This window comes from Nasonia vitripennis, chromosome 1 (assembly GCF_009193385.2).
Source record: "Nasonia vitripennis strain AsymCx chromosome 1, Nvit_psr_1.1, whole genome shotgun sequence".
Taxonomy (NCBI): domain Eukaryota; kingdom Metazoa; phylum Arthropoda; class Insecta; order Hymenoptera; family Pteromalidae; genus Nasonia; species Nasonia vitripennis.
The window spans coordinates 36,073,294-36,092,897 of NC_045757.1; the positions used below are offsets into that span (position 1 = coordinate 36,073,294).

Consider the following 19,604-nt stretch of genomic DNA (forward strand, 5'->3'; position numbering starts at 1 on the left):
GTAATTCTTTGCGTTATTTCTGTATGTTTCTATACTTTTATGCTCTTCTTTTTCATTTTTAAAACTAAGGTATAAAACCATCTGCTTGCGATAGTAAATTTTAAACTCTATCTTTATTAAATTAACAATGAAAAGTAATTTTTTCGTCAATAAAACTATTATATTTGAGTAATTTCACGTAAGTACAGTCGAATAGGTTCGTCAACTGTTTTTATTAATAGTTTCGACAAAGTGGAAGAACAAATTTTTAAGAATTGAAAATATTACAGAATTTTATTATTATTATTATTCTTTTTTTCGAATGGAAAGTCTTGAACTGGTGATGATCTTTCTTTTTCATTTTTTTTTTTTCGAATGTTGTACAATAATAATCAAAGACCACTTCGAGCAGTCGGTAAGAGTTCTTCGTTACTCTCTACGAGGACGTAAAAAATGTTAAGAAAGCAGACAACGTTGAGCTTGTTGCCAAAAAATTTCCGTTGATCATCGAAGAATCCAGCTTCACATTTTTCAGCAATTCTGAGTGTCGGCACACATGTACACACATTTTTTTCTACAAGAACTTCGTCGATAAAGTTTGAAATATATATGTACTAAGAGGTGAAGAATAGTCGTCGATACTCGATATACATGTATATTATATACATACATACCATAAAAAATTCTTTTTATCGATCTGTTTTATACCTTTTTTAATCAGTCATACTGCTCGCTAACTCTTTTAAAGTTAATTCACACTCTGAAATTACTTTGTTTCTCTATAATAGCATCGTCAGTCGCGCTTGCAGTATAATAATCAATTAACAAACTGTATATTGCAAAAATCTCATCGGGAGTAGCTCAACCTTTCCTTCATTTTGCAATAACGCTGCCCGACAAATAGTCTCATAAATCGTGCGTTACTTCAATCATTTCATATCAAAATTCAAATAACTCTGTTGCAGTTCTTTGTTTTTTTTTTATTTTTTCTTTTCTTCAATATATTGGATATATTATTTGCGTGATAATGAATTTTTTCAAATTTTTTTGTATACAAGATTATAAAATAAGTCAGAATCCATGGAAACTCGGTGTCATTAATACCTTGCTAACTGATAAACTTCATTGCTAAATATCAATTGAATTTTCTTTTTCTTTTTTCTTTTTTCTTTTATAAGAAAAGACGTAAAACTAAAGCACAAGATTTCAGATTGTTTTCCCGAGTTTTCTTATGGCCTTATAGAAAATCAAAAAATTATTATTCAATGTTCTCATCCCTTTACACATTTTGTATACCCACGTGTTAAAAAAATATAACAATTTTTTGATGAACAAATAAAGCTCTCCGACCACTGAATTTCGAAGGCGCATATATATATATATATATATATATATATAGTAGAAAAATTAGAAGCTACCTTCAATTCATCAATAATAATATAATAACTATAATAATAATCTTTAGTAACCTAACGTTATCATATATATAAAGTTAAACATATTATTAGAGACTTCTCACGAAATCGACAGTTAATAATTAGTAACAAAATTTTAATGACACTCTTTTGAATCATCGATGCCACATGTTGTGTTTCTACAAATTGTATAAATGAGCCATTAGCGTTTCTATACATAATCACGACTTCATTGTCCTCCACATAAATACAATAATCTCGCATGATCGTTTTCTAAATAGGGTTTGAGGTCACAAAAAATCAAATTCGGGTTCAAAAAGAGAGAAAAGCGCATACATAAGAGAAAAAGGAAAAAATAGGGGGTACAGCAATGATATAATAATAATATTAATATAATAAATCACGGGAGGATAATTATGAAACACCACGGCCTATAGAGACGCAAACTTAGTTTTGAACTCCTCTTCACATTTCTTACTATCATCGATACATACGAAATATATATCGGTTCGCGTCCTTCACGCGTGACTATATACATGCTAGACATACTTACATAGGTACATACATTAGTTTCTTTTTTTTTCTCATTCGATCTGAATCTGCTTTTTTGTCGGCTTTGTCTTTTTTTCCTTAAAAAAAAAAACAAAAAATCTCTAGTCACCCTTTTTTGCCACAGTTTCTTGTGCGCTAGCACGTATCAACGCAGAAATATTTAACGAAAAACGAACGTTACTTTTCTTCACTTTTTAACCATACATTACAAGTACATTACACGTACATTTATTTTTAAGGGGTTGCAAAAGTGCTAAATCGCCGACGTCATTTCGCTTAAGAGCTAATTCTCCTTGCATTTTAAACACGCTTTTGTCGTCACCAAGTAGTACAGTGTCGTCCGTAAGATTGTGAACATATTATTTCTTCAAACATTAACCGTACTATGAGTAACAAACACTTGCTCCGATAAACTAAAAAAATTGATTTTCCATCAGTCAGAAATCTAGGGTCGAAAAAATAGATATACAAACCCCAGTTTTGCATCCCCTTAATCAAAGACCCAGTCCCTCTTTTCTTCTCCGCTCAACAAGCAAGTCGTCACCAAGTGGATTTCAAACGATCCTAGTGCACATTAATCATCGAGCCCTCGTTAAACCCAGATACAAGAGAAAAACGTACCGCGTTCCGGCCGAGTGTAAATGTTAGAGACCACGCGGGTGCTTGGCTCGCGTGGACGTGAAAAGTATATTCGGATAAATGCATCTTCAGCACGCGATATTTATAGTAACGATGACTAAGAAATTTCACAAAAGTACACCTCGCTTGTTCTTATCTTCTCCCTTCAAAGCTGTAGGCTGCGAACCAAAGTATCTTAAAAACTATAGATCTTTTATAGCACAGTGTGACTAAAACCCGCTATTAAGTCACGCCTATCTGTGACTAAAGTAGTCCTTTTTTGCACCGTGTTTATCACATTCGCTACGCTCGTGCGCTAACCTCACAGTGCAAATAAGGATTACTTTAGTCGCGAATAGGCGAGACTTGCGGATTTTAGCAGTCTGTGCTATAAAATTTTATACTATACTCTTGACTTAAATGGTTCAGTTTTACACGGCGCTTAGCGCCCTCGCTACGCTCGGGTGCTAACTGCGCCGTATAAAAAAGAGCCATTTAAGTCACACGTATCGTAATGTACTATTTCATGATTACTTTTGAACGGCAACTAAATTAGCAAAGTATTTGACATTTAGGTTCGCATAATCGCTATCACCGACGCGCTTGTCAATATCGTCGTCGTAGAAATATCATAATTTGAACACTGCGGTTGATAATGTGTACTTCTTGAATTTGAAGAACAATATTATAATAATCGCGAACATAGATAGATGAAATAAAAAAGTATAAATAATGAACAAAAAGAGCGAACGAGGCGGCAACGAGTTTGTAAATAATAGGCAGAAACGTACGGCAACATATTTTTTCAAACGATTACTGCCTACCACAAGCTTGTCGTCACCTCGCGTCTGAGCGTTGAAAAGGAGACTGCTCGCAGCTGTGACTTAATAACACTAGAAAAAGCATCTTCTTTTTCTATTTAAAAGTTTACAACGTTACACTGCGAAAGTACGAAAAAGGCCTTCGATGCAAGGCGCATCTATAAATCGTACGAGAACGTCATCCCCGATGCTTTGAGACGGACACTTCGCCTGGACTCCGCGGTATTTCACAATATTTAGTTCGTATAAAAATAACTTAAGATATACGCTAGCACACGCTTAAAATTTATGGTCATTAAAAAAATCTTAAGTAAAGTAACGATTGCTACTTTTTCAGTTTTAGTACGCCATCTTTAGTTTATCAAATTGCAAAGTGACAGTACTTTTTCATTATACACGGGGTAAAATTTTAAACGCGCTGTACCTTTAATCTATGAATTACTATCTATATAGCTTAAGTCTAACATATATAACATTACATGTTTCAACTATTACTAAACTATTATTAGTGAAAGTCGTGAAAAATATACAGATTCATCACTGCGATATTAGATTTCCAAACAAAAACTAATGGTCATATACGTATTAATTAAAATAAATAACGCATCGTTATATCAATTTCAGCAAGAGCACAATAATTCATCCCATCCTTATTTGATATACAAAAGAGTCCATCTTAATATCGACCGCATTAAATCCTACGGAACCAAACAAAAAAGCGAAATATCCATCCTAACGCACCGAGAGAGCTGTCCTCGTCAATCGTGTAAATCTATTGCAAATCGTTCGAGTCGTTATAATAGTTTTTTTTTTTATCACGTTAAAAAAAGGCGTGTCTCTCTCGTTGGAAGCAAGGGGGAGGCGGGATCATATAACAATAATAATTAATAATAATTAATTGATTACTCAGTAGTAAAACGTTCAAATAACGTACGAAAGAAAATGTGTCTGTGTGTGGGCGCGCGCGCGCGCTCGGCAATGCTTGTGGTTCCTTTTGTTTTGGAGGAGAATAAAAAGTGGCAGCTTTTATCGCGAATAGAAGAAAATCTTGAAAGCTGCAAAGTACGAAGAGTCGATGTCGTTTTGCGCCAAGTGTTTATCAAACTGCTCTTTGTGTGTGGACCAAATCTTCCAGAAAGGATCCACGATCGATGAACTCGAGCTCAGTGCCTCACCAACGGATCGTAGGAAACGCGGCCAATGCTGCCAATCTTGATCATCCATGGTATATTCTGGCAAGATATATTCTCTTGTGACGGTATCTATCATTAATCCTATTACCGAGATACCGAACTAGAAGACGAGATTTATCATTGATTTATTTCGATTAATTATCGTCATTAGTATGAGCTAAGTTATGGAGCTTACCTTGTTAGAAAGAGCAAACGTAAGGGTATTGCTCTTGGATGGCTGACTGGCAGGTTCGAGGAATTCCTTCACTAAACGCGGTACCCAAAGTTTGTACGGTTTGTTATGTACTACCCACCTGTTAAATTCTTTAGAAAAATCTTCAAACAAATGGGAATCCCTTCGTGCAATAATCGGCAAACCCTTGATGATTCCAACCCACAGGATTTCCAGCTTATCTGGAATCTCATCCACAACAGCAGATTCCAAAAAGCGAAGGAATAGCATCTTGCCTTTACGAATACTAAGAAAACTTGCTAATTTATCTTCCTGTGCAAGTTGTAAAAGAGAGGTCACTATCGATACAGTCAGTTCTTGATTCTGTATTAGTGGATGCACCGGCTCAGGAATCACTTCGCCACTTTCCTGTTGTTGCTGCTCTCTTTGTTGTTGTTCACGTTGCTGATTAGCTAATATAGCCAAAGGATTATTTGTATCCTCAAGTTTTAACAGCAACATATACAACTGAAATGTTATACAAGTGGGACTTAAAAATTGTATACTTTTGCTCAAGATGACGTAATAATGGTACATGCTGCATTGGAAGTTATGTGAAAAGGAAAGTGCGATGCTTACCCTTTCAATTTCCAAAAGAAGTTGTCGAGTTTTCTTGGTGTCCTTTTGCTGAAGTGATGTAGCTTGCTGCGGATCACTGTTGGGAACAACGTCCATGTCAATAATTTTTCGGGGCGCAGTAACACTACTATACTGCAATTTTCCCAATGAGTTTTCGAACTGCATTGGAGTATTGCCAGGTTTAGGGGTAAAGGTATGTTGTGGTTGATCTCTGTCCCTGTAATAATATGAATAATTTACATAAATAATGAGAAAATCAGACGGGCAATAATAACTTGTGAAATTTTTCAAATGCTTGGGGCTTACCTCGAATCTCTGTGACCATTACTACTGTTATTATTTCCATTATTCTTGCCGTTTGTTGGCTTCTTGCCAATTGCGGCTTTACGAAGTATGTTCTTATTCTTATCACAGAACACCGTGTAGTAATAGTCGTCGAAGTAGGGTTGGTTCGTATTGAGCTGCAAAAGCTGAATATTGTTCAACCACTGCTTTTCTCTATTGTTCATGAGCCCAGCGTACTCATCCTGCTCTTCAGATGGACTAACGCCGTTACTCGACATATAGTTTTGGTGGTGGTTCGTGAGGTGCGGATGCATATGATGTCCATGATGACCCGGGTTTATAAGGTACTTATGAATATTCTTCATGTTTAGATAGTTATACTGATTGTTCCTGAAGAAGGGTTGATGGTGATTATCCTGGCGATCTTTGTGATTAAACTGCTTATTTTGATTCCTTTGGTTGCCAACATGCATCTGGTGCTGCTGCTGCATATTTTGAAGAATCAGAGGATGATCTTGGCGCATAAATGGAAGTGGACCCATACCAGGATTAGATGGGTGCTGTTTGAAATAAAAACGATAGATTGCAATATCATGGAAACGTTTACCAATCACCTATGGAGATATTGAGATACTTACAGGGTAATTGTTCATTGGGAAGTTGCCATGAACAGGTGGTTGTCTTTGGCCTCCAGGCATCAACAAGTGGGGAGGTAGAGGGTATCTGAGCATATTTCCAGGTTGATCTGCAAGTTTAAATTTAGCTATTTATCTATCTAAATTTATCTTGAAAGATTACAAACTCAAATATTACTTACTAGCCATTGGTCTAACATTTTGAAGATGAAACTGTGGATGTGCCAGTCTAACATTTGAAGGAAGTACCAATGGAAATTGGTTAGGTGGTGGAGCAACTCCATTGATTTGTTGTGATATATCAACAGATACTATCGAATTAAGAAACAAATTTCCACCACTTGTAGATGATGGTTGTGATGCAGTAGGCTGCTTAATAAGACCTGGAGGTGGCCGGCTGGTGATAAGCCCTCTCTCCAACTCTTCGACCGTGCAAGCATTTTTCAGTGCTGATGTTAAAGAGGGCTTTGGTCGAATTTGAGGCGGAGCTATTGGGAAATTCGTTGGACTATCCCATACACCGGGTCGAGGTATGGTGACTTCCTTCTCATCGAGTACCAGATGGGAAAGGCTGTTTTCCACATCGATTTCCGACTCACTCTTTTTATGGAAAGCACAAATAACAAGCCAAATAAATATCCAACATCATCGCAGTACGAGAAATCCACTGTGCATACCTTGCTGTAGTCATTTTGTAGACGAGGTCTACTGGACTCTGTGATCTGGGCTAGCTTCTCATGATCTTGTTCCCAATCTCCCGCAGTAGCTTCAGAACCAAAGGTTTCGTCGTTTAAAGCATCATAATTATTCTCCTCTCCATATTCCTCATCATCCAGACAATCTAATCCATCGTCCAAGCCAGCCTGCAATCAGAAAAAATCATTGCTTCAGTGATAGAGCCCTTAAAACAATTTAACGCTAGCTTCAAACCTACAACCAACTAGCTCAAGATCTTATAAAGAGACATACGTAAAAATTATTAAAACTAGAGTTGAACTTCATAATGAAAGCTTCCAGTTACAAAGCTACGCTATCAGTCAGCACAAACTACAAGCCTTGGTTAACCATGTATAACTGGAATACAGAGATACAGAGAATGAAAAACAAAGCTATATTCCAAGGCAGCTCCAGAAATTACAGTCCAAGCTCTCAGCTTGCTTCCCAAGTGCCTACTGAGCAGCTAGAATATCAAATCTCTCTCCAAACCGCGCGACCTCATCTCAGCTCCAGAATGGCAAAGCTATGTGTAGGTATGCGAGATTTGTAAATACAAGGCATATATAGCTGTATTGTTGTGCTCGTATACAAGGCCTCAATACGCTCCGAAACGCTTTGATAAATAAGTCGTCGCCAGGCTGAAGGGAAAAGTTCTAGAAACGAAGTGTCTGGGCTTCGCGAGTCTCGGGTTATTATGTTCCGAGAAATTCATGAGCGATAAAGGGGCGCCGGAGCGGAAGGGGCAAAGGCACACTTCCTTGTGCCTCATTAACGCTCGATCGTCGCCCGCAGTTTCGCCACGTTGGACAACCAACGTTGCTCGAGATGTTCGTGATATCCGATACCGGTCGGTCATGGCGTTTGATAATTCGAGCAGCCGAGGCGAAAAAGACGTTAGTCCACGTAAACTACGAGATGCGAGTGTTGATCGCGACGTCGACGTTCGCCAGCGTAAAAGGGGCATCGGCCGATAACGCGCACACACGTCTCACTCGTGCACCCGACACCGACATTGCTCGGGGAGAACGATCAAAACACGGGTACGGGAGCATCGTGAGCACGTCTCTCCGATCCTCTCAGCCGCATGCAGCAGGAGGTCGGAGGTATGTACGGAGACGAGAAATAGGTGCTGGCAGAGAGAAAGAAACGTGAGGCACGCGCGGTGGAGGTGTCGCCGGAGAGTACGGCCGGGAGGTCCGGCTCCGGTCGACGAGGCGAAGGGTCAGGGTCGACGCGGGGCTACTTACGCCGAGGCTTGTATCGAATCCGAAGAAGTTGTCTGCCATTTGTCGTGGTTGCATTCACAAAATGTCATGTTCCGAAGGCAAACGTCAAGCGCCGAAGAAGCGATCAGCTGTCATGGCGACACTACTTCTTATGCGCCACGGACATGTATATATATATATATATATATATATATATATATATATATATATATATATATATGTATGTCTGTTTAGTCTCCGAGCTATGGCACGTAAAGCATCGCTCGCTCTCGTTTTTTGGACAAGTTCTACAGCGTAAACATAGCCGCACTGTACCAAAATATTTTAGCACCATGAAGTTGGCCGACTATTCGCTGTATAGGTAGCGAATAAATAAACTTTGTAAGGTAGTTGAAACAACGTCTCATAATCTCTAAAGTATAATGAAGCGTAGAAAGGACTCAGTAACTAATAGCAAAAAATCATGTTTCGATGGTATTTGTAACCAGTAGCGCTTTTTTTAAACCCTACGCCAAGTTCTAGCCTTGTCCGCAATCGCTTACTGAGGGGGCGTTAGAGTCGATTAAAATAGCAATATTCGCTATTGGAATTTGGAATCCTCGACCGCAGTTCACGCGAGAGAATTCTCGATGACTCGAGCGCCCCCTAAACATCACGACACTTTGCTTCAATTTAAATCATTCGAAATTTAATCGAAAAGTATATATATATATATTATATATATATATATAATATATATATATATATATATATAGGTAGATCTCGAAATCGTAGCTGCTGCTAGCCACTACGCGACTCATCCCATTCAGGGACTCGTCGCAAGACGTATACTCCTCCAAAAGTGTTTTTTTAATCATTATGTGAATTGGCTGTCTAAGTGTGAGTGACTACCGTCAATCTAGTGAATTATTAACCAAGTGTCTAACGGAAATAAAAAATTTCTGGTCGGACTCTGGCTCCGATATTGCAGTGATTGGGAGTCCTTCCTCAAAAGCTAACCTCTGCGAATTTTTTTCAATTTCAGATGTTTTGTATACGTAATATTCAGAGAACCTGCGCCTCAAAACCTGTCAGACTCGTCCCCAACGCCAAGTACTCGAGACGCAGTGATAGGAGTACAAGTTCCTACAAAGTCGTCACTTCGAACGATGCCCTTGACGGTTAGTTTGTGCGCTTGTTAACTTGTTTTTTACGACGTTCGATTCCTGCTTATGTTTGGCTCTCAATTTCGCAGCGCCATTTCCTATTTGGTTTAAGTATTCACACTTTTTTTGCGTCTCAATTGGATGACAAAAATAAATATATTGCATTGGGCAACGGGTCAATTGAAAGAATCAGTTACATGCACCAGCTGCGTGTATACAAATACTTGAAAATCTTGACTGCATATAACTTTTTTGTGCGTGTAAAAATAAGTGTTTATCATTTCTAAACAGCTGATTCAAGGATAAGCTGATGTATTGTCAATCTCACGTTTTGGAAAGTGAATTTTTATTGTGGCATATTGTTTGTAATTAAACATTGTATTTCATATTTTGTGGAGAGATGGTTTTTATATACTATAGTTTTAGATGGTCACTAACTCTTCTTTCTAATAATAGACTTTGACAACACAGTGTTCGGCGTTGACCCAAACTGGGAACTTCTCACACCACGAGGCTTCCGCTTTTACCTTCCTGGAAGCATAGGCCCTGGCTGGCTGGATGCTTCAACCACTGCCCAAGTTGAAGTTCATTCTATGGTAGTGCCAAATGAATTAGAAGATTTCGAAATAGCGCAGACCAACAAGAGGAATAAAAACAAAGTAGGTCAGAAGGAAGAAATCTTTTCTATCTTGCAATGTTCAGCACAGGAATGTCCAACGTTACTGAGGAAAGGAATATTAGAACTTTTTCCAAGCTGCTTAGAAGTAACGTCACCACAGCTCACTATAGTTACTATTAGTCAAAAGTCAAATAACAAAAAATCAAGATGGAGCAAAGAAGTCGAAACAGAAAAATTAGCTCAACACGTATGTAGCATTACTGTATATTTGTATAATCTAGCTCACTATTATTATTTACACTGTAGGTTTTAAGTTACCTATTTCTCTTAACAGTTTGTGTTAGCTGCATCAGATATATGCAAAAAATTGAAGATGTGCGGTTATTGGGCAGATTTTATAAATCCCTTCAGCGGCCAACCTTACTTGCATCCTCACAAAAATGGCATCCTCTACAAAACGGATGAACGCTTTCGTTGCGTAGGATTCAAAGTAGAAAAAAAAGAAAATTGCAAAATCATTACACATGATAATGATTCAACGAACTTCATTGGTAAGATAACATTTCGTTTTTAAGTGCATAAAGAAGCAAGAGTTCCTTATCTGAAGCCTCATTTTTTGTTTCAGGTAATCTCTATACAACAGCACCGTCAAGCACAGAATTTCTGAAAGAAATAATGAACGATATCAACCATAAATTGAATTGAAATGTGATTGCCATATAGTTAATTATTTATTTTCTGTCATTGAGTGACAGGATAAGTATGTACATCAGCGCGAGTAAATGTACAACTGAGTTTACAACATTGAAAATGATTGTTTCGAAATAATATTTTCAAGTTGATGAGTAAATTCTCGATAATTTACGATTTTGACTTCACTCTGAATATAATTCGTCAAAATTGATTCTGTTTGCGAAAACATAGAACGACTAAATGAACAGATCAAATGAGTTTTAAAGTGACACTGTATTATAGAATACACAAATGAAAGTTAAAATATTGTATAAAATGGGCTACTTATAATGTATAAAGTCAACGTAATAATAAATGATGAAGTCATACAAGTTTTATGAATTTTCGACTTTCTGTCGCTCGGCGCCATATTTTTTATAAAGTTTAATTTGAATAATTCATGCGTGATCTCAGTAGTAAATTCTTTGTAAGTACATAAAACCCGAAAAAGGAGGAATTATTAAACTCGGTTTGAGGCACGAAAAATAAAAAAAAGAGCCGAATACTTTATATCGGGAAACGTGGAATTACATTCGCGTCGCGCACCTGGCGATATATCATGGAGCGAAACGCTACCTAAAAATTTCAGGCCGACGTTCTCGGCTGGATCGTAACTCTATCGTAACACTGTAGCACGCAAGATTTCACAGATTTTTACGAACATTTTCTCACGCTTAAAAAGTAATTAAATTTCATGAGCTTTATTTCATAAAATTTTTTAAACTTTAACTGCACAATGCTTTCAATAATTAAAATTAAGACGCATCAAACGTGAATTATTTTTTTAATAATCGTTCAATTTCATTCCATTTGTAACCTGAAATCCAAATTCCGTTTTACCACTATTCTCGCGAAAAAAGCCATCATCTCCGCACACAAATACGTATACACGAATACATATTCCGTTGCAAGCTTGCAAAAGCCAAAAGCATTGCGTACACGGAGTGTATGTGCAGTGCAACAGTAGTAAAGTTCCCGCCAGTGTCAGCCGTTTCAAACACGCGCCTCCTCAGCAATTTTTCAATCCTCTCTCTCTCTCTCTCTCTCTCTCTCTCTCTCTCTCTCTCTCTCTCTCTCTCTCTCTCTCTCTCTCTCTCTCTCTCTCTCTCTACGCACCGAAATACCGCACGACTCTCTCATTCTTATTCCTCAAAAATTTACAAAGTAATCCGCGAAACTTCTTATTCGCGCACATCCGTAGAAACGTATACGATAGAGTGTATACACAGTGAGAGAGAAAACCGTCGCTCCTAGATTTCCCACGTGGTAAATCCATCTCCTCCACTTAAAACTTTGGTCCGCGCGGCGTTACAGTTATGTATAGTATGAGCCACAGCCAAAGAAGCAGTGGTCAAACAGAGAAGTTAAAAAGTGCCTATGCGCCACCTATTTTCACCCGCTCGAATTGCCGATCGATATATTTCTCTATAGGGCAATAGATCGCAGCGATGTTTATAATATAAAAATACGTTTCGAATGATTAGCGTGTCCTCAGAGTATAGGATATACGGAGCGCGAGTATATAGCGTTAGCCGCGCGCGAGCCTTATCACGCACGAGATCCAAAAACGAAGTCGAAAGCTACCGCAAGAGTAGTTGGCCCGACTCGCGCTTAATTACAGCGTATCGCTCCTCGTACGCAGCGTTATATATATATATATATATATATAGAGAGAGAGAGAGAGAGAGAGAGAGAGAGAGAGAGTAAGAGAGCTGGCCGTATTATAGACGCGCAATAACGTAGCTATAGGCGCGCAAGCTCTCCCTCTATACTATGGCTCGTATCTTTTATTCCTTTTAATCTCCCGCGCGTGTATACGAGCGCGACGATGTTCGCCTTTTCGAGAATTCCTTTTGTGCGCGTGTTTGTTCAAGGCTCGCTATTCGGATCTCTATATTTGAGTGTGTTTGGATAAACGTTGTCCTGCCCGTGAGATCCTTCGGCTAAGGGACACACGACCTTTTTCCACATCGTTCCATCGCTCGTGAATTCCAGCATCGCTTTATAATTATACGATAAAGCAATCGATGAAAACAAATCTCCGTTTCCATTCCAGTCGGCGGCCTTCGGTCAATCTCGATAAGAAACTTTACATAGAAAGCTCTATATCGCTTTCATATCGACCTCCCGAGAATCCTTCCAGCCGCGCGTTTATTCTCTCAAGAGACTCCCACACTTTGATTTTTCCAGCTATGGTCTACCTATTATTTCGTTTCTCTATATCTGTCAGACGAAAGCGCTGCCGGGCCTTTTTTCTCCCCTCTGCGCGCAGCGATCGCCTGATACGTCGAACGTAACGAATAAGGCTCGCAGACCTTAATTGTCATGTTATCCGACTGCGTGAGTCTATTCGCGCCTTGCTGTCGATTTTTTCTTTTGTTTCTCTGGGGGCTATGTATAATAAGACACTTTTTTGGAACGGAAAAATGCTTTATTGAATCCGACGAGTTGATATTTGTTTGATGAATTTGAAAAATTACAGCTCGATGCAATTAATTCAAGCAATCATCCCGACAATTAAAATCTGCCGCTCCGAAATAATTCCCCGCCATCAGTATATACCTACCGCGAGCAAAACGAAAAGCATCGCCCGATAAGCCTGCCCCAGACACACGATGCAGTTGCAGCATCTCTCAGCGCCGGATTGACGAACCGGAAATGGGTCGCCCGGGATTTCGTGCGGCCGCTTATACACACCTATACATGCACACACACACATAATAGCGACGAGTCGAGGGGAATTGAGATTCGGCTCGCGATCGGCGCCGATCTGGCCGTGGCACGTGCGCTCGACCCCCAAATTAATGCCGGGCTCTCTTTTTCGCGTTTTACACACACACACACACACACACACACAATCTCCCCCGACAGCGATCTCGCCAGCATCATGCTAGATTAGCCGCAAGGCTGTGATCCAAGGCTGTGTGTTGCTGCTTTGCTAGAGAGAGTTGCTTCTTTCTTCTTCTTCTTTTTATTCTTTGGGACTACACAGCTCTACTTCCGGCTACTTTTTGTTTCGATGGAATTTCATTAGATCGTTGGGTGCGGGTTTACTTTTCAAAACATAACGGAGACTCGAAAATCGCGCGTTTCACCCTCGAAGCCCACAAGGCAACGGCTACTCTGTGTTGTACTCTCCGGTATCAAGACATAATATACGCGCGCTGTATACCTATAACGCGAAGGTGATACACTCGATTCTTCCGAGCGAAACTCGAGAAAGCAGCCAAGCGAACGCTCGAGTGGATATGTTCAGCTTGCCGAAACCTTATACACGCAGCGACTCCTATGCGCTTGGACGTCCCGCCTCTAACTACGAGCTATGGGAGTTTTAGGCGCTCGGCTGGAGATTTTCATAATTATTCGCTGAAATTAAATCGCAAAAAAGCGCACATAAGACATCTACTCCTCTACCTCGAGAAATTTAAATCACATATATGGAAATACTCGTCCGTGCGCGCGAAGCTTAATATACCCCGACTCCGGAAAATAAAGAAAAACGATGAGAGCCAGCTCTCTCTATTTGGCTGCAGCGGCGACGACGGCTCTAGTAATGAAGTCATGTCTGAAAAATCGTGGAAAGCATACGCCTCTCTCTCTCTCTCTCTGTTTACGGTCGCACGCCCTCTCTATATAGATATATGTACACGTACACGTTCAACTCGTCGTCGGTTCTCCCTCGTATGCTTTGACTCTTTTGCGCTCGTGCACATGTATACGAATTCAAAAAGTATTGCGCACACATACGCACACGCGCGCGAGCTTTCCCTTTACCCTTCCGTACTTTGACGGGCCGCAAAAATTCGACGTTGAAAAATCGCGCGTCAATGGCTCGAAAGCTAGAGTTTACCTATGTATGCTTCGCACAGTCGTAAAAACGGGACGACGGTTTGATTAAAAAATAATTCCACGACGCCAGTGGCAGTCGATATTAGATCCTGTGTACCTATGTGCAGTCTATGCTATTTCAGTCGAGAAATTTTGCCCCTCGTGCCTCGAAAACTTTGATCCGACATAAAACCTCGTTCCGAGAGCGAGCGCAAGTCTATCGGATTCTCAGCCGGAGTGAATTTACGGTACCATTTTTCTCCTTTCACTTGGCACTTATATATACGTTTACACGTGTTCTATGCTGTCGTCCATGTGTGTAGAAGCCGCAGCGCGTCGTTTTTCCATTTCGCACGCACCGCGTACAAACAATTCGTCTTTTCTCCCGAGCCGCCGAGAGCGTCTTTTTGAGCGTCGTTTTTCTTTTCTTCGGCTCGCTGCACTTTTCCCTTATACATGTATCTACACGTAGTGTGTATAAGTTATATTGTGGACTCGGAACTTCTTTCGAGCTTTAGCATTGGGAAAAAGCGGCTCTCATTCGACGTTAATAAATTTTCGTTCGCGAACACGTCTAATCGACTCCCGTGAGGAAAACCGTATACGCATTCTTCTCTCTGCTGATTAGCAGCCAATCGAATGAAATAAAGTCGGCCCACATACACAGTGTATATATAGTCTTCGTAGGATAGTACAACTTCAGTCCGTTTTTCACATCGAACCTAATCAGATCGTCTCCTTTATCTCCCGGCTCTTCCTTATGCAGGCTCACGTAGCGGCGATTCTTCTCACGGCCGGATAATTTCCGGCTCCGCGCACGCATGCGCCACCCCTCTCTCCTGTTTGTGCGCGCGAGAAAGAAAAAAAAGCGTTATTTTTTCCCTCCTACTTCCGCGCCTTTGAACGGACGAATTTATTTTCTCCTTTCATCGGGGATTAAAAGTTTGAATGGGATTACGCGCGCGGCGGCGAGATTCGAAAAAGTTTTTTCGAAAAAATAACCCGCCTGCATCCCACTATACTCGCCGCCAGTAGTAAAGGAAGAGCAGCGTCAGGCATATAGTGGAGCCGGGGGGGGGGGGGCGGCATCCACCTCTACTCTGCTCTGTACAGAGCCGCAGCAGAGAACTTGAACTCTCGAAAAAGTATACACACAAGCGCGGTGTCGCAGGACGCAGGCGCGTAGGAGTCGGCGGGGCAGGTGGCGCCCCCTAGCGCCGGAGCGTATCGCTCTGCTTATCCGTCGCGTTTCATCCCTCAGCGAGTGCGCGTCGCGCGGCCACGCACCCATCAGTCTCGCGCTCTCTCTCTCTCTATCTATCTGCCGCTCGCCGTTTCTCGCTTTTTATCGTACTACTAGTACTATAGTACTACAACATCATCGCCGCCGCGAGTTCTTCCGTCGGTTGTTTAAAGCGTAGGGCGCAGTGCGAGGGTTATCAGTGTGGTGTGCATAGGTGCGGTGCCGAAGGAGAGGATGCGGAGGAGGACGAAAGAGTCAGCGTGAGTCGAGGAAGAGGAGCAGCCACCGCCGCTGGAGTTCTCTTCGCTCTTCTTCCGGTATGACGGGTTTGGGCTCGATTAATCGAGGATGTATTTGGGAAAAAGGTGGAACAGCCAAGAAAATCTCCAAGCGCGCATATATCGCTCACACGTACGGCGGCTCTCGCTCCGCGGTGTTGGTGCCTCGTGCGCTCTCTCCCGCTGCCAGATAGACCTCCCTCTTTTTCTCGCTCTCGTGTGTGTGTGTGTGTGTGTGTGTGTATACGTCGCGCGGGTGCGAGCAAGAGAGAGAGAGAGATAGAGAGAGAGAGAGAAAGGGGCCGAGTAGAGGGGGTGGCAGGTAGGTCGTATTGATTTTGACGGCGCTAGCGGCGGTGGCGGAGTCATGCCGCCGCCGCGCGCGCACAGAGCACGGGAGACCGAGTTTTCTTCTCTCGGCGCTCTTCTGCTTCTCCTTTTTTTCGCTCGCGTTCTCTCTCTTCGCTGGCCTATTTTTCAGCTCTTTTACACATATGCACCCCCGCTCGTAATGCTCCTTGAATTTCGAAAATCGAATTCGCTTCTGGTTTGTCATACCACTGTATGTATACAAGCGAGCGGTATACGCGCGCAATTCGGAAGCGGACGAATCGAACGAATGGCTGGCTGAGTACGATTTTTCGCTTTTCCGATCGCGCAGCCTCCCCGTCTCTCTTTTTTCCTTATTCTCCTCCCCCCTCTCGCCCCTCGCGCACGCAGGTGTATATATGTGTATAGACATATAATACGTGTGCAGCTGTGCGCTCGAGACTCGGCCACTTCAGTCCTCCCTCCGGCTTCTCTCTCTTTCTCTCTCTCTCTCTCTCTCTCTCTCTCTCCGACGAAAAAAGGGTATATCGATCCAGGCCGTTGGTCCGGGACACATCGGCTCTCTCTCTCTCTCTCTCTGGCTCCGCCGAGCGGCTTATATGTCTGTATATAGGTGTAGGTACATACGGACGTGTACGCGGCACGCAACCGCAAAAAACGCGCGAGCCGCAGTTTTATTTCTTCGCTTGCGCTCTGCGCGTGTGTGTTTGTGTTGCGGGTGTATCGTTCTTGAGGTTTTCAGGGATGAGAGCGGAGGTTTCATGTTTTTCAGGATGAGAACAAACGCGGCGACCGCAGAGTCAATGCTACGCTTCGCGTTATGTGTATGTTCATTGAACGCTTTAACGAAGCCGTTTTTCATTCAGCGAAACGGGGATAATCGAAGAGCAACTTTATCAATCGTTCAAAACCGCGTACATCCCTGACGCTTTATTTTTCGCATACGTATTCCAAAGCCTCCTCTATCCTATACTAGAACGAATTTCCGAAAGTTCGGGGAGATTCAAAAAGTGCAAACTTCTTCCTCGCTCGCGCCATGTGGTCCGGTGGCGCATGCAAGTGGTCGGTATAACACGCCGGGAAAAATTTGTTACTTCTCCTCTCGTCTGTCTCTTCTCTCCTCTGCTGCTGCTGCTGGGGAAGATCGATCTTCCGCCCGCGCTCGCGGGACACTTTGTAATTCGGTTTTAGTAGAAGCCGGGGCTCGAGATCGCGTCGCGATTTCACGGAGACTTTGACTTATCGCTGCGGCTTTTCGAGATTTCTGAATGTTTGCTGAAATCGTGGGTTGAAAATTGAAGACACTCGATTGCATATGCACACTTGGAGCGCGCAGTGTTGCAGGGACTAGGAGCGTCGCTCGGAAGGGCAACTGTCGCCGCGACGCTCGCCCTCGTCTTTAATGTCCCTGCCATTCCTCCAGTCTCTGCTCTCTCTCTCTCTCTCTCTCTCTCTCTCTCTCTCTCTCTCTCTCTCTCTCTTCCTTCTCCATATTGATTCCTCGTCTGCTCGTTCTTCCTCTCTCGGAAAAGGGCGAAACACGCGCGTAGAATATATCCAGCTCCTGATGGATACGATGTCGCGTCGGATAATATGAGAGAGAGAGTGAGAGCGAGAGCTGTGTCAAGGGCGCCCCGTGGGCCTTTGTGTGATTTTTGGTCAGATTTTTCTCTCTCCCTCTCTCTCTCTCTCACGCCTCTCCATAGCACCTTCTTTTTCTCCTCGGATGGAAGCGTCGTTTCGGAGAGAAGAGGGAAGGAGCTCTTATCTTTTATTGCGACGCGGAAAGGTTTGGCTTTGTGCGCGCTCGCGGGAGAGAGAGAGGGAGAGAGAGAGAGAGAGAGAGAGAGAGAGAGAGAGAGAGAGAGAGAGAGATGGAAGACGGGATGCAAAGTAATCGGCGTTTTATCCTGTTATCATCGCAAGCGCGCGGTCAGGGAGAAAAGTTGATTTCCTCTTTTATTCCTTATCTTCCTCTCTCGTTTTATTTTACGTGTAACGCTGTTGTGTTATATGCTTTTTTTCCTCCTCTTTTTTACAGACGCGGAGCACACACCATGAAAGGACGCACTCGCGAGGATGGGAGTGGGGACCGATCGGCCCATCGCAAGAGAGATGATTTTTAGAAGGTATTATCATTGTTGCAACAACGCACGCTTTCCGCCTGCGATTCATCGCATTACTCGTATAATGGAAGAGCGAACTACGACGAAAGTTTGCCCTATATTTTCGATCTCCCCGCGGCAACGCAAGCTCGCTCCCTCTACAGTCTAACGTTATTATCGCGGTGTATCAATAATGCGCTCACGTATAATATTGTTCAGCTATATACGCGTACACGCGCTTAAGAAACTTGTGTCGACTCGTGTGTGCTTCACCGTAGCGAGTTCATTATACATCCTTGATGGTGGGGCGCCCCCGTATTTGCATACGACCGCGCGTTTTCCGCGAGCGATATCTCGCAAGTTTTGGCGCTCTTTTTTGAACGACGACAGAGTAGCGCGAGACCGAGAACGAGAGGAAAAAAATTAGCTCGCGTTGAAAATCACGTCGTTAAACACACACACACACAGTGCGGCAGGGATAAATTATTTTTCTCCGCTGCGCACATGTTGTATTTTGCGGCACGCAATGTAATTACGCGCTAAAATGACTATACACACCGCAGGCCTCGAGTGAGAAACGAGTTTCCTAATTGAGTTGACGTACAAGCTTCCATTATATCCCGAGATACGCATCGCCCGAGTGTATGGCTCTAATTGATTAGGATCGATGTGGTATTCAAAATTTTTCACTCCGAGGAAAAAAAGGCGAATCATAATTCTTCCTCCCCCCCCCTCCACTCTACTCTTCTCTCCGTGCGCTTATCTCGAGTCTCGCCGATTTCGCCTCTTTGTCCGCAATTTCTCTTATTGTCGCGGCGGCCCGTATCTCCTGCGCAGCAGTTCCTCTCTGCTGCCGTTGCTGCAGCGAAACAATCTCGACTGCTGTAGCTATCCTCGCGAGAGCGACAATTTTAGTCTGCGCTACTAGCTACATGTTATTATCCTTATCCGAGGCTTGCTACCACTCTTTCCCTCGGAGAGTCTGTGCACAGTAGTGTAGCTTGTTTCCTCGTCTGATGGCCGCGCGTTTGTCTGCTTCTGGATAATTTTCGGCTGATTGTTCTCCGCTTCGGCGCGGGAAAATTCAAATTAT

The 19,604-nt window shown here is 42.3% G+C and overlaps 3 protein-coding genes across 19 annotated transcripts in view; 2 read left to right on the forward strand and 1 right to left on the reverse strand.

The window, feature by feature from the left end:
* Positions 1 to 193: 193 nt before the first annotated feature.
* LOC100123803 (protein PAT1 homolog 1) lies at positions 194 to 8,394 on the reverse strand. 2 transcript variants are annotated; one of them, XM_031921348.1, is made up of 8 exons: positions 8,253 to 8,394; positions 6,966 to 7,151; positions 6,471 to 6,888; positions 6,292 to 6,398; positions 5,675 to 6,213; positions 5,369 to 5,585; positions 4,754 to 5,257; positions 194 to 4,678 (listed from the first exon to the last, which is right to left on the reverse strand). In XM_031921348.1, the coding sequence occupies exons 1-8, from the start codon at positions 8,304 to 8,306 to the stop codon at positions 4,412 to 4,414; spliced, it is 2,292 nt and encodes a 763-aa protein (XP_031777208.1). In that variant the 5' UTR covers positions 8,307 to 8,394; the 3' UTR covers positions 194 to 4,411. The 2 variants fall into 2 exon arrangements, with proteins under 2 accessions (XP_031777208.1, XP_031777209.1); XM_031921349.2 differs by lacking the exon at positions 8,253 to 8,394 and adding an exon at positions 7,258 to 7,563 and having other exon boundaries at positions 1,032 to 4,678.
* A 234-nt stretch (positions 8,395 to 8,628) lies between these two features.
* LOC100114809 (methylmalonic aciduria and homocystinuria type D homolog, mitochondrial) lies at positions 8,629 to 11,065 on the forward strand. 6 transcript variants are annotated; one of them, XM_032595797.1, is made up of 6 exons: positions 8,629 to 8,705; positions 8,987 to 9,110; positions 9,256 to 9,391; positions 9,833 to 10,242; positions 10,330 to 10,546; positions 10,621 to 11,065. In XM_032595797.1, exons 3-6 carry the CDS (start codon positions 9,256 to 9,258, stop codon positions 10,698 to 10,700), a joined length of 843 nt encoding a protein of 280 aa, XP_032451688.1. In that variant the 5' UTR covers positions 8,629 to 8,705; positions 8,987 to 9,110; the 3' UTR covers positions 10,701 to 11,065. The 6 variants fall into 6 exon arrangements, with proteins under 6 accessions (XP_032451688.1, XP_032451686.1, XP_016836508.1 ...); XM_032595795.1 differs by lacking the exon at positions 8,629 to 8,705 and adding an exon at positions 8,828 to 8,930; XM_016981019.2 differs by lacking the exon at positions 8,629 to 8,705 and having other exon boundaries at positions 8,968 to 9,110.
* Positions 11,066 to 15,797: 4,732 nt separating this feature from the next.
* The window catches only part of LOC100679615 (rho GTPase-activating protein 100F), a 41,349-nt gene continuing 37,542 nt past the window's right edge, over positions 15,798 to 19,604 (forward strand). For 8 of the 11 annotated variants that reach the window (XM_031920867.2, XM_031920858.1, XM_031920862.2 and 5 more), the window contains exons 1-2: positions 15,816 to 16,115; positions 18,448 to 18,535. The gene's annotated coding sequence lies outside the window, so the exon portion shown is untranslated. Of the gene's footprint in view, positions 16,116 to 18,447; positions 18,536 to 19,604 lie in introns of all 11 variants that reach the window. The other 3 variants (XM_016981274.3, XM_032595799.1, XM_031920860.2) reach the window with 2 other exon arrangements.

Bases quoted from the DNA above. Each gene is read 5' to 3' on its own strand.
- LOC100123803 (XM_031921348.1), bottom strand. From the start codon at position 8,306: ATGCAACCACGACAAATGGCAGACAACTTCTTCGGATTCGATACAAGC. The intron at 5,586-5,674 runs GTAAGCCCCAAG...ATATTATTACAG, and splicing joins AATGGTCACAGAGATTCGAG to GGACAGAGATCAACCACAAC. The intron at 5,258-5,368 runs GTAAGCATCGCA...ATAACATTTCAG, and splicing joins TTCTTTTGGAAATTGAAAGG to TTGTATATGTTGCTGTTAAA.
- LOC100114809 (XM_032595797.1), top strand. From the start codon at position 9,256: ATGTTTTGTATACGTAATATTCAGAGAACCTGCGCCTCAAAACCTGTC. The intron at 10,243-10,329 runs GTATGTAGCATT...TTCTCTTAACAG, and splicing joins CAGAAAAATTAGCTCAACAC to TTTGTGTTAGCTGCATCAGA. The intron at 10,547-10,620 runs GTAAGATAACAT...TTTTTGTTTCAG, and splicing joins TGATTCAACGAACTTCATTG to GTAATCTCTATACAACAGCA.